The sequence below is a fragment of the Notolepis coatsorum genome, assembly GCF_963971535.1.
Source record: "Notolepis coatsorum genome assembly, chromosome: 8".
Lineage (NCBI taxonomy): Eukaryota > Metazoa > Chordata > Actinopteri > Aulopiformes > Paralepididae > Notolepis > Notolepis coatsorum.
Window position 1 is genome coordinate 129180067 of NC_140172.1, and position 14079 is coordinate 129194145.

Below are 14079 nucleotides of genomic sequence, written 5' to 3' on the forward strand. Positions count from 1 at the left end.
TTGCCAGAAACCTTTGCACCAATCCTTCTAAACTTTTGATCACCCACTATAGACCTGAATATATCATCCATTTAAGACATAATTGGTTGGCAATACAACAGCTGACTGGAATCAACTAGTGGGTGATTATCATTCACTTAAAACCATGGTCAATGAGTTGTGGCACCCTTATTGGTTGGCAAGACATTTTATGTTACATTTAGTCATTTAGCTGACACTTTTATCCAAAGCGACTTACAAGTTCTGTACAACAGGTCAGCAGGAAGGGTACAAATCTAGCAGCTAAGGGTAAGTAACATTGTTTGTCAAACAGTGTTGAACTTGAGCACTATGCCGGTCTTGAGCGCATATTAGAAAAGACATAATGCCTAGTAGGTAGTAATTAGGGGTGTAAAGGTACACGTATCCGTACCGAACAAATACAACGGTATGTTAACCACTAACGACCGCCCACCGGGGGCTGTTTTTTTCAAAATCGAATATAATAATAATAATATTTTTAATTTTTTTTTTTTTTACAAGTCTATTATTAATTTCAATATAGAATATTCGCTGACAGCCTTACAAGTACAATTAGTTACTGCACACTACATCACCCCTGAGTGGAACTTTCCCCCACTGTACCGAAAACCTGTACCAAACCGTGACTTCAAAACTGAGGTATGTACCGTGGTTTTGGTGTACCGTTACACCCCTAGTAGTAATATAGGCATGGTAGATTCCTTAGTAGCAGAGTGCATAAAGTAAAAGACAGTAGGTTAGTATATATAATATATATATATATATATATATATATATATATATATATATATATATATATATTTTTTTTTTCATAACAGATATTGATAGAATAACCCGGTTGTTTTTAGAAAATTAGGCAGTTTTTAGCTGTCCTGACTGGGGTAGGAAGTTCGTTCCACCATCGTGGAGCAAGGACTGAGAATAGGCGGCTTCTCTTTGATGACCCCCCGGAACTCAGATAGGAGTGGGTCTGAGGTGGCCAGAAGATGTAGAGCAGAGAGGGGTCTTGATTGTGTGTAGTTAGAGACAAGACACATCATTCATGATTACATCATAAATATGGATAGCAAGCAACAGATGATTTTGAAAAAAAATACAGGAAGATGCCTCTGGATAGGGCTGGGCGATAATTGAATATTATGGTATTATGACATCTTAATCTTATCGGGATCATATTGTGATGAAATTATGATATCTTTAAGACGCCCCAAAAAACACAGAAACCCCAAATGAAACCAAACAGAAAGTAAATGAGTATTATTCCAGGGACGACATTTCAAGACAGGCCCCAGGAATGAAGGATGCAGTGACCATAAGAGAAGGAGTCAAGTAGAGGGTTCAGAAATGCCACATGTCCATGTCCCTTATGGAGGCTTACAGCTGCACTTCCAACCAAAGAGGACAAGTCCTGGGTCAGTTTTGATCAGATTCGTGAACACCTCAATCCTCACATGGATAACAGAGGGAGATACCATTTATCTGAACCAGTCCAGGCAGAGTGAATAGGACTTGATTTTTTTATAACTTTCTTTTTCATGGAATTGCTCCAAAACTCATTTTCTGATTTAACCGATATTAATATTGCTGTTCTCTGTATAGAAAACACTTTTTTATGTTAATCAAATAAAGAGCTATTTTCCAAAAACAAAAAGATTTATTTTCAGAAGTGACTGATTTTTTTGTGGTTTTTGTGATGTCACAGTATGATGTCATAATAGAACATTTGTGATGTCATAATCAAACATTCTAAAACATTTGTGATGTCACAGTATGATGTCATAATCAAACATTCTAGTGTTTTTTGTCTATTTCAGACATGTAACATCAATAACGCAAAAATGTAACATCCATAACGGCACTTTGTGATTCATTCCTTGAGGAAATGCCAGGTTTTCCAGAATGTGCTTTTTGGGTACCTCAAAGCCTTCCCTACAAAGTGATAGTAAACATGTTATTCTTTGAAAAAGATATTCACAGAGTTTTCATCATGTGTTCAGTGAGTCCGAAAAGCTTGTCAACATCCATAACGCTGTGTATTTTGTCACCTATCTCAAAATCCAAAAGGTCAAAACATTTCTTACTGCAGGCTCATCTTTATCTCAATAAGTGTAACTAAAATGTGTAAATTATACTTCCAATTCAAATCGATGCCTTGTCAATGTTAAGTTAAGTTTCCAATGTTCTATCTGAATGTAACATCCATAACGCTGGAATTGCCCAATACCAATATGTACGGTGAGTGATACAGGTATAACGACAGTATGGTGGTAGTCATACTGACCAGCAGCATAACTAGTAAGATTAGGTAGGGATATGTACGATATAGCCTAGATATAGTATCTACAGATATGTAAAAGGATTATGTGAAGGTATGTACAGACAGGTGTATATATATATATATATATATATATATGGTAAGAATAAATCTATATATATATATATACTGATATTCTGCATTTTTATTGGCTGACGCAGACACCACTCTCTTAACACTTTGGCGACCAGAGTCCCGCGGCGATTTATAGTCCAGAGGACCGAGCTTTGTCAACAAACCGATGTACTTTCTAACAGCTATATATATACTTTATAGTATTGCTATCTGTCCATTCTCATTGTCACTTGAGTGCATAAACCGTGCCTTCATAATGGCTTAAAGAAAATAAAAATCCATCGGTTGGTTGTCATTTTATAGCGCCGTGAATATAAGGTTTATCGCAGTTTTCGCCTTGTCTTTTTTCTGGGGAGCTAGATATGAGGCTAAAGGCTAGTCACGTTATATCAAACGCCATTTCTGTTGTATATATACGAATGAAATAAAACAAACTGCGTAGTAGACTTGGGCGGTATGACGGTATTAAGGTATACCAGGGTATTTAGAAATACCTACGGTATTGATTTTCAATACCGTCCGTCACCGTCAAAATCACAGATGCGCTTCAGTTTCTATAACAGTGAAACAGAGTTTTGAGTGTAGTGCACACACTGAGTGTAGTGCACACACGCGCCAGCAGAGGGCGAGACCGCTCTAGTGGAGCGAGTGGGTCACAACGGTGTTCACGTTTTACGGTAATGTTGCAACAGTGCTGTGAAAATACCGTAAAGCGTTGTGACGAGAGCAGTGTTGTTGTGGAGCAATCCATCTCTTATTATATGTGAACTAAAGAGTACAAGGTTTACACAACAGCCCCCACCCGCCTTTTTATTGTATTTGTACCATCCTGTACTATCCGCTGTCAGCTGTTTATCTCTCTCTGTGAGCTACTGAGCTTGAATAACTAGCGTTAGCTCACGTTAAGTAGCGTTAGCTCTGCGGCTAATCTTAGATTACCCTGAACTAAATCAATGACTAGGTTATAAAGCATTCGAGTAGTTTTCACTGCACATAGAAGTAGCCAAACAACGGGAGCATTTCGGGAGCATATGACCAAAACCCAGGCAATTTCTAGCCCTTAAGGAATCAAATAGTCTGCCATGGCTATAGGCTAGATGCTAACGCTAAAACGGTGCAGGCTTCTACCGGTGCGGGACTACCATTCTGAGAGCTGACGATGATTTGTTTACTTGGTAACACGTAACCCCCCCCCCCCCCCCCCCCCCGCTGATGAAAATGAGAGTCATACCGTCAAATACCGTGCACCGGGGTATTATAACATAAAGGTTTGCCGGTACTGCGTAGCATCCGGACTATTACAGAGCATCTATGGATGAAATGGGGGCGGCGGGGGACGCCGATCAGTATTATTGATTAGCAATATAGTGTGCGTTCAAGTAGCCATTTTCACTGATCGATCACTTGCGTGTTACAACAATGTCCAATCCAGCTGTAATTTGGGGGAATAGTATCCTACCGTCAGCCCATGTGATCGCCGGCAGCATTTCGTCATTAGTCATCGGAATCTGGTAGATCGATATGGCCATTGGCTGATCATAAATCCCATTATTCCAGGCTGAAATCTGCGTTCGGTAACGTGATCAAAGATGGAGTATGTTCGGCTGGGATCGAGGCTCATATGAAACGCCCCAGACAGTAAAAAAAATATATTTCCCATTCGGCCTCAATGATACTGCAGTGGAGCGATGGCGCCCCTAAGAGGATCTGGCCGGTATTGCATGTCACCGATTTAAATCTGGGGGGTAAATCTGCAGAGCCGATCGGGGACCTTGATCCGTTTATTAATATGGAATAAAACAATAACAACTTGCCACAAGTTAACTCGTGGCTCTGGTCCTCAACGGGTGGAATCGAAACACGAGTTAACTCGTGCTTGGGCGGCAAAGTGTTAAGGCAGTCTGACTCTATGCCCCGCCCACAACATCATCAGATTGGTTAAAAACGTTCAGAATAACAAGTAGAGACAGCCAAACAACACTCTGTGGGGGTAAGAGAGATGCATGGAAAGTCAGAAGCTCCGTGAAGCAGCATGGATTAATTTACCTTCACCTCGAGTTACATCTCAAAAGATAATTTGAAGAGCATGCCAAAGTTGCAAAACTAACTTTGTGGTTTGTAAGAAGAGCATGCCAAAGTTACAAAACTCACTCTGTGTAATGATAAGTTAAGCTAGTCTGTCTCCCCCATCTCTCTTCCCCTTCGGCCATACACAGACACACACACCCATCCTAAATAATTACAGCTGTCGAAACGCAATCGGTATGCCATGCATACAGGGCTTGGGAAGTGGGTTGGGAGTTAGATGGTTGCTAGTGCTACGCGTTGCTACAGATGCCTCTTGGCATGTTGGTGGGTTACTCTTACAAGGGCTGTGCGTTTAATTGAATTTCAATTACGATTTTGTCTTTCCATGTTCATGAAAACAAGACAATCGAGATAAAACGCATGCTGTGTTGCTCTCATTTTGTCTTGTGTTGTAAATGCAGCGCACCCTTCCTTCACAGTGGTAGTTCCAACAACAGTAGCTTCAGCTCGTGTTGAGAGGGAGAAATTGCTAAAATAGCAAAGATTTACAACAAGGGTCAAGGTTTCTACTTTATACCATAATGATGACTGTGAGGTTGTGTGTGGAAGCAAAGACTTCCAATCTTTTAGTGTTAACCCAAAAGATCCACCTGTCAACACACACATTCAATGGGAGAGAACTAGAGATGCACCAACACTGGTATGGGATATCGGTCCGATACAAAGCTAAAATAGAATATCGGTATCGCAGAATTTCCCCAGATAATTAAATCTGATATCTAACGTGTGAGAAAAGTTACTTGAGTTACTGCATTATTGACACATTAACTCTCGCTAATGGAGAAAGATGTATTATAATATCTCAATCATTTTTGTCCAATGTCCCCAAAGTGACGGTCCAAGTCTATACTGTTCATTAAAATAAATGGACCGGATCCGGACTCTGTAGGGTTGCTGTATTTTAATTGTAGACTATTTGTTAACAGTTCATGTTTATTATTGTTATTATCATCATTTTGCCTCCCTCCTATTATGCCTTAATACGAGGACTCAAAATGGTGTGGATGAAATCTAGCTTTATAATAACAATAACAATGTTATGATGATAATATTACTCCATTGTATTTGGTAGAGCAATTTGGAGTGAGGTAACTTTTTGTAATGATTTGTGCAACAAAACAATTACAATTCACACACTGGCCCTATAATAGACCGTGGTCTCTGCACTGATGGCCCTATTTGTTCAAGATGGCCACCGAAAACAATGCCGTTGAAAGAAAGCACGTTTAATAGAATGAAACAATGCAAACGGATCATGGATAAACACGTGCAAGGCGACCAAATTCCGCCAATTAATTTGAATCGAGAAGGTTTAAACGCGATGCAGTGATTGCAGGCTGCTCCATTCTGGAAGTCTTACTGTGTGTGTGCGCATGCGTACATTGGCAACAGCGAACCACCAAGCCAAAATATTGTGTAACTGTAAATAAAGTGCACACTTTCATGCTCACTGCGAGTATTATTATCCCACTGGACTACATTATGTGAAGTCCCAAGGTTTTCATTGAATTCATTATCAGATCATCATCGCGATCCTAACTATATTCCAAACACACGCACATTTCTTTCTGTGTCTGTAATGTATTAAAGCGAGTCACATAAAGGCTGCTTGGGGAGGGGGGGATATGCACAATTTAGAACATCTTAACTCTCAAAAACCTCACGCAATTCGGTCGGATGACACTTGGGAAAGCACAAGACGACGCGTGTGCGTGATTTGTACTTCGAATTACACGCCTGGGTTCGCGATAAACGCCGTTCAAATGAACAACAATGTTGGAAAACCACACAATAACACAACTAGCTAGCTAGCTAGCCCCGCTAGCACTGCCGTTAACCCACTGGTGTAGTCTGTCTCTCCTCCAGCTCGTTACCTGAGGAGGTATCCTGGAGACATCTCTCCAGCTGGGGGAACGTCAGCTCCGGCAGACCCAGCAAGGCTCCGTACCGCTCCAGGAAAGAGCAGATCACGGCGTAACTTGGGCACAAACCGGGGGGGGAACCCGCCGCTGCCGCCGGAGCAGCCATCTTTTTTCCAACCGGAGCACCGAGACACCGAGAGAGCGCCGTGAGGACCAATGGGGGCCCACCAGCCAACGCGTCACAGGAGAAAATAGTGGCCCAGAGGTCTTTGCAATAGGGGATATCTGCAGAGCCGCAAGCCCAACGTCTGGGCGGGGCTTCGGGGGCGTGTACTCGGTTTGAGGCGGGTCTTCGGTTGGGCTTGCGGCTCTGCAGAAATACCCTACTCGGTCTTTGCGGTAAAAAAGAAAAAAGAGAACGAGTCAATTTACGAATGTAAACAAACGTTACATGAGGGGAGGGGGGAGTGAGTGCTTGAATGAGTTGATTAGAGCTCGACATAAGTGGTAGCCACGACAACCACTTACGTCATCAAGGCTCTAATCAACGTTCATTCACGCACTCCCTTCACCCCCTTTCCGCTTCTCCCATGAGGTCAAAATACCGGAAGTGTTGCGGTGGTCTATGTATGCGCGTGGCGCGGGGGGAATTATCACCAGTATCTATATAAACATGATCTGCTGCACGCTGTCGTGTTGTCATTTTCAATCAGCTCAACTGTAATTATTCATCTGCACCACGTGATGAATATGAATCAGATTTGGGCTTCACACAGTAGGCCTGTCATCATCATATAACTGAGTAAAGATAATTCGGATAGTTTATAAACGCATAAAGTTACATGTTAGAAAACAGTTTCTGAAAACATTGAACTGTGGAGTTTAGACCGTTATTTTTTTACACAGTTTTTCACAGTTTTTGTGTTTAGGAATTTTTTTGGGTGGGCCTGAAAGCATAACGTCACTGGTAAAAACGTATTTTTCTCTCCTGGCCAACTCTGCTACAGTCTGCCCCCTTTGACCTCTCCCTCCGAGCTTCAGTCATCTTGGGAGGTGGGATTCGAACCCAGGAAATGCACAACTTGTATTCAAGTTGACTAAAACCAAACCTTATCCATTTATATAGCCCTACGTGTAATATATATTTTAATGTCTGTTGTAAGGTCTGGTTTAGGTTACAGGTAAAATGCCCACCATATGAGTCCAGAAATTGACCCAAAATGTAATCTGTATAACATTTTGTTTTAAATTGGCATGGAACAAGAAACCTTTGAGACCATGAGGTGGCACTCAACGCTGGGTCTTGAGTTTCCTCTCTCTCACACACACACACACACACACACACACACAAAGGTGAATTACAACCAAACACGAATTGGATGAATATGACATTTCATTAAAACAGAATTAATGTTAGTGTTTTATTTTAGCTAATTTTATTTCACATTTATTTGAACACAATAAATACAGTTTAACATCCACTGGAATATAATTGTGATGCTCCACAATGTCAGCAGAGGCAACGTTGTGGAAAAGGTGGGCAATTTCCTAACTGAATTTCAGTTTCACTTAAGAGAGGGTCCGAGGTTAGGGAATGGAACCAGGACCAGTAGCATGTCAACAATCAACTTCTCTATTGGGAAAAGACCACAGAGTTTTTACTTACAACATTTTTTTTTATATAAACAGGGAAAATGTAAACTTCAAAAATAAGTTTGATGACATTCAGATCTCAGGGAGATCAACGAGAACACAGCAACGTGGCTGACAGATATCTCTTTTCCTATAATCAAATTTAACGTTTTCAATAGGTAAACTAATTCTAAAAATCACGCACCATCGTCTGTACAGATATCCATCTCCAAGCTCTCTGTAAACTATTGAATATTTCAAAAATGATATGACGAAAGATCATTCCTCCATCTCGACCAAAGACACTACGACGGCTATTTAAGGCTAAATAATTCAAAAGCAGTTTAAAAAAAAAATAGAGAAAAATACTCATAACAAATACAGTTGGTCAACAAATGTCAAACAACAACATTTTGCAAACAATGTAGCATCCACAAAAAAAAGACCAACCAGCAATACTGAAAAGGGAATAAAAAGAAGACCTAAAGAAAGTGCTTCAACATTTCAGTCAGTATAATTTTCATATGGGTAGCTAGCAGCTCAGGTTGTTTTCATCCTTAAAAGTTCAAGGCATGTCTGGTCCTCCTGCACTGCCACAATGTGACGTTCCATACCACCGCACGATGCCTCAATGTTCTTTATTGTGAACTGCAAAACTCTCTCTTACCTCTTGACTGAACAGGCATTCTCACCAGCGACCATTATTGGCTAGTTTTAAGCCTAGATTAGTATTAATAATGACGTAGCTAGATCCTTATTACGACACGACAGAACAAAGAAAGACTATATTTACTCATACGTAGGCTACTAAACAGTTATCCCCCCCCAATGTTTAGACACTTCTTTGCGTACTTTGCAAAGAGAACTTAACAAGAACATGATGGGGGGGGGGGGGGGGGGGGAATTGTTAAAAAGAAAATTCAAAAGTGATCGGGACTTTTTTTTTTGTTCTGATCTCACAATGTGACTCAGACATCTTTCTAAAGTAGGAGATTCTCCATACTGAAATAACCCCTACTAAAAAATTGCCACTTTTCCCTTTATGTAACTTTTTTTTGTCCAGTTGCTGGTGTTTTAGTCATGAGAGGACCAGCCTCTACCATAATGAAATGTTCCTGATGAATGAAGACAACCAGACATTTGGTTTTGGGCTGAATCTGCATTTTGACCAAAATGCTGCGATACTCTTATGTACCCCGGCGCCCCCGCATGTCACCCCCCGCCCCCTACCCTTAGCATAACTTTGTTGCATAGTAATCCAATTGACCTCACGTCAAACCCCGCTCTCTTTTCTCAACCCTCCAGTCGCAACCACTGCTCCTCTTCGCTCATCCAAGGGAATAGACGGTCGCGATTGGAGGATCAAGAAAAGAGGGTGGGGTTTGAGACGGGTCTCCTTCCGCGCTCTACTCCCGGCAGTTCAACTCTCAACTCGTGTAGGTGTAAAGAGAGATAACAGAAAGGAACATTAACAATAGACGACACAAGCGAGAAGGCAGTAGAATGAAGAGAAAGAACAAAGAGAAAGAAAGAAGAGCAACATCCGAGACAGAGAGAGAGAAGAACAAACAAAACAGGAAAGGAAACGAACTGGAGAAGTGAATTAGAAACAAAGGCACGATAGTGTGTTTCCTCAACACCACACTGGTGGAGCCCTACTAGCTGCTGCACAGTACTGTGTGTAGAGAGGGACTGAGACAAAACCCGTGGCTTTGTCCTGGCTTTGCCACGCTGTGGAGTGGGGGGAGGGGGGGTACTCCCGCTGCCATGATGCCTTCAGGGGGGGGTGTGTCGGAGGCCTCCGTTCTCTTGAGGGTCAAGGAGGAGCCTGGATCCACCAGGTCCCGGTCAGGTTTGGACTGAGAGCCGCTGCCGCCGCCAGGGTGACGATGTTCTACACCAGTGTGATCTCCACCTCTTCTCGCCTCTTCACCTGCCCTCGAGGGTGCTGCTTGGGGGGCGGCGGAGCAGCGCGGACCTGGAGACAAAGCGGTGGAAACAGGGGCGTGTCTTAACCACAGAACTTAAAGGAACACGCCAACATTTTGGTAAATTAGCTTATCGTCTTCTCCAGAGAGAGACAAGAAGATAGTGTGACGACCCTCCCCCACAGTGTTTGCTTGCTTGCTCTGTTCTGTGTCCTTAGGCGTGTTTGAGATTGATTTCGGCTCGCCTCGAAAGTAGACTAGAGTAGACGATTGCAGCCGGGGGAGGAGTAAAAAAGGCGGACACTTCAGATTTGACGACAGCCTGCTAGTCTAGTCTCGCACGGCAGATATCGCGTTCACGTTCCCACACACCTGTCCAGCTCATTATAATGCAGTGTGCAAAATTAGATTAGATTCAAATGTATTGTCGTCACACAGCACACTATATACCTGCTATAGTGGAATAGACTATTAATATACCATATTTATATCATCTTGTTGCGCACTCCTGCCCACCGCAGCGCGCGCATGCACACACACTGCTGAATAATTCTGTTTTGCATCAATATATATTATATATATATATACTGTATATTGAGGCAAAACAGAACTATATACAGTATATATTGTCTGTTAGGATCTATGGGTAACAGTACTGTATATTTGCATATTGTATATGTCACAAAGGTAACAGTACTATATACCTGTATGTCCCTATGCCATAAATGTCATGATGTTGTGTATGTCATAGAAAATGGGGGGAGACAAACGTCTTTCTCTGGTCTGCATCCCCTTAACAATTGTGTGTATTGAGCCGCACTGTATTGTACACATTCTGCAATCTGTTAAATAAAGTTTTCATTCATTCAAAACTGAATTATTCAGCAGACGCTTTATCATGTAAGATGTGTGCAACGAGATATATATAACCATATTATAATTTCGAGAGCGCACTGATAATGTCAGCTAATTATTCTTTGGATTTTGTGTGGGGGGTATAATGAGAACAGGTAGAAAATGAAATACTATAACACTCACTCATTCACACAAATTGATGTGAATCAAGTGTTCATTTATTATTAATATCATCATGTGGAGTCGCAAATCGCTTTCGCGCTGTAGCACGCGCGACGTGTATGTGTGTATACAGTATCAGCTGCTGCATCGTTAATGAACTATAGATTTATATGGAATTCGTTTATCTATTCTAGTCGGTTAACTGTGAGCCAGACGGCTTAGTGAAGTACTGTACATAGAGCGGTAATGCTCAGATTGCTCATTGAGTCATGACTATAAATGCTAAACGTAATTGTTGTATTTATTATCATTATAATTATTTAATTCCGATGATAGAAACAGTCCATCTGTAGAATCGACTTGAAGAAGTAATCACCAACCATTTGTTCAGGGGGGTTGATATTGTTGAAAATGGGGGGACCCTGCTGTAAACAAGACGAAAGTATTTTTCTGGTCTGCATCCCCTTAACAATTGTTTGTATTGAGCCATACTCTGTATTGTACCCATTCTGCAATCGGTTAATAATGTTTTCAATCAATCAATCCAACGTCTCATAACTTCCTCTTGTGGGAGGTGACAACTTTTTCTGAGCCAATGGGCACTTTGCGCAGAGATAGCAAGTCCTTTCCCATCATGCATTTGCGTTGAGCAGTCGCTGGAGAGGTACTGTGGCGCCTATCTCTGAAGGCTGTGCGTGGCTTGCTCCCGTGAGATTTCTGCGGCTCGCCTAGTCAGATTTCCAGAGCAAGTCGGACAACATTCTAACCGTCATGCAACACGCTTGGCAAGGCCGTAGTAAAAACTGCGCAGACCAGCGTCCGCCTCGCCAATCTCAAACACGCCTCTTGTCTCACAGGATTGGTGGGTGGAGCTGGCGGAGGTTAATCAGGCTAATTGGGGCACACTTGGGTCTAAATCCCAGTCTGATATAGATGGAGGCTTCCTTAGGCCATGGTTAGACTAGTGTATTCCTGGCGTTTTTTTATACGTTTTTGACGACGTTTGATGTCCCTATTACACAGAAATGCGTTTTTTGGCGTTTTTTTGTGGATACGGCTGAAACACAAAATTGTGTTTGCGTTTGGAGATACGCAAAAAAAAACGAATCGACAACAGCGTGTAGTCAGCACGCTAGCCGTTGTTGCGAAAACGCCAATGCGCAGTAGATACCATCGGCGTGCCCTTCCGGTGACAACAGTGTGTGTGTTTGGGACATAGCTCCGTGTCTCAAATAGCTTCAGCTACCATGTGTTGTCAAGTTATTGTTATAAGGACCCCAGTCCAAGCTACAACAGTCTGCATTCCCTTAACAATTGTTTGTATTGAGCCGTATTGTATTGTACCCATATGCAATATGTTAAATAAAGTTTACATCCATTCATTCTGCTAGCATTACCGATTGCATGAGCAGCTGGCTAACGTGAGCTATCAGGATTCAGACCGTTAGCTCAGAGCTCCTCTTTCAACTTAACAAGCATTAAACAAAATGGCCCAGTCATCTATTCACCTTTGTTTAATACACACAGCGTTGTCTCTAATGTTATCTAACTACTGATAGCTCGCGATATCATCAGTTTTGGTGCTGGCTAAGTAGCGTGAGCTAACGTTAGCTTCTAGCCACAATTCTATATTGTTATAATGGCATACTCCATTGACGTTAGCATGCAGCTAACAATGCTACCGATCGTTTTTTAGACTAAACTATCCGCTCTTGGTGGTCACTTGTGTTGATGTTAGTTTTGTTTCATCAACAAATGACAGGCAGAACACAGTGAATGTATCCGTTTTGTTTATTGCACTTTTATTAGGCTTTGCTGAAAAAGAATTGCTGCATTGAGTAAATAGGCAAGATGGTGGCGCGGCATAGGCGCCTGCCTTATTGACATTTTCTTTGCTGGAGCTTCCAGGAAGTGTATTGGCACATTCGTTCTGATTGGTTGAAATTGCCTTCATGTTTGCCACCTACTGCCACCTACTGCTTTGGCAGTGTACTACATCAGTGTGCTCGGGTGACAAAAACAAAAAAAAAAACGAAAGTGTGACTCGAGGCGCACGACGTCGCGGCGATACGCATATGAAAACAATACGAAGATGATACGAAAGGTGTAACCGCCGCCTTAGTCTCTCTCTCTCCACCTGTTTTGTTACTTTTGTTTGTTTAGACACCTGCACAATGAATGGAAGCGGACATGACCAGTTGGCCCTCGGGAGAAGTGTTAGTTGGACAATGCCTAGGCTAACCAGCACTGTCCACTTCAATTCATTGTGCTAAGCTAGGCTAACATGCAGCCAGATAGCTTTCTACTGAACGCACAGACAGGAAACTGGTACCCATCTTCTTATTTCTCTCTGGAGAAGACTGTAAGCTAATTTCCCAAAATGTTGGAGTGTTCCTTTAACACTTTGAGTGCCAGCCATGAGAAATCTCGTTATTTCATGCCATGCGGGTGCCAGCCACGAGAAATCTCGCTTTTAATAGTTTTTTTTATTAGCGATTTCCATACATTTTTCATTAATCTAGCCTCACGTTATTACTGGGACTCTCTCTGAGCTCGAACAGGGAAAATACCGCCCCTATCGTCTCTCCGGAAGGTATTGCACCGATTGGATTGGACTGAATGAAATGGATGGGGGAAAAAAAACTCCGGAATCCACATTTTACTTATCAAGCATGTAACCGGAGACGATCGGATTCATTGCCGACCCTCATAACAGCGTGGAATATGTGTTTCCAGTACCCAGCGTTGGATCAATAAACGCCATCGATATTTGGAATGGCGATCAGGAATTTGAATAATCTTTTTGGAGAACATCTGATCTGAGGTAAGGAATCTATTTGACCAGTCTTGGGATTTTTCACGTATATCTCAGCGTGTCCCATATGTGTGTGTGTGCGTGTATGTGTGTGTGTGTGTGCTGATCAGGAAATGGATAATCGATTTTTCAGCCCGCTTCTCTAGCGTGCATAAGTACAGATATACTACCTCAACATCCTGATCCTACTCGATCTCAGTGCAGCCTTTGACACAGTGTGTCACTTCATCCTCCTCCAAAGGCTGCACCAACTGGGTGTTGAGGGCACAGCACTTGGCTGGTTCTCCTCCTACCTCACAGACAGACACCAATTCATCTCCCTCTCCG

At 42.1% G+C, this 14079-nt stretch overlaps 2 protein-coding genes across 2 annotated transcripts in view; both read right to left on the reverse strand.

Annotated features, from left to right (window-relative positions):
- rsf1b.1 (remodeling and spacing factor 1b, tandem duplicate 1) overlaps positions 1-6526 on the reverse strand; it is a gene marked incomplete at its 5' end in the record, with an annotated part of 38464 nt that extends 31938 nt beyond the window's left edge. The window contains one exon of the mRNA XM_084320295.1: positions 6373-6526. Within this exon, the coding sequence (XP_084176421.1) occupies positions 6373-6526 (154 nt within the window). The remainder of the gene's footprint in view (positions 1-6372) is intronic.
- Positions 6527-7795: 1269 nt separating this feature from the next.
- Positions 7796-14079, reverse strand: part of LOC311233267 (F-BAR and double SH3 domains protein 2-like) — a 124031-nt gene continuing 117747 nt past the window's right edge. The window contains exon 20 of the mRNA XM_084320206.1: positions 7796-9970. Coding sequence (XP_084176332.1) covers positions 9887-9970 — 84 coding nt within the window. The 3' untranslated portion in view covers positions 7796-9886. The remainder of the gene's footprint in view (positions 9971-14079) is intronic.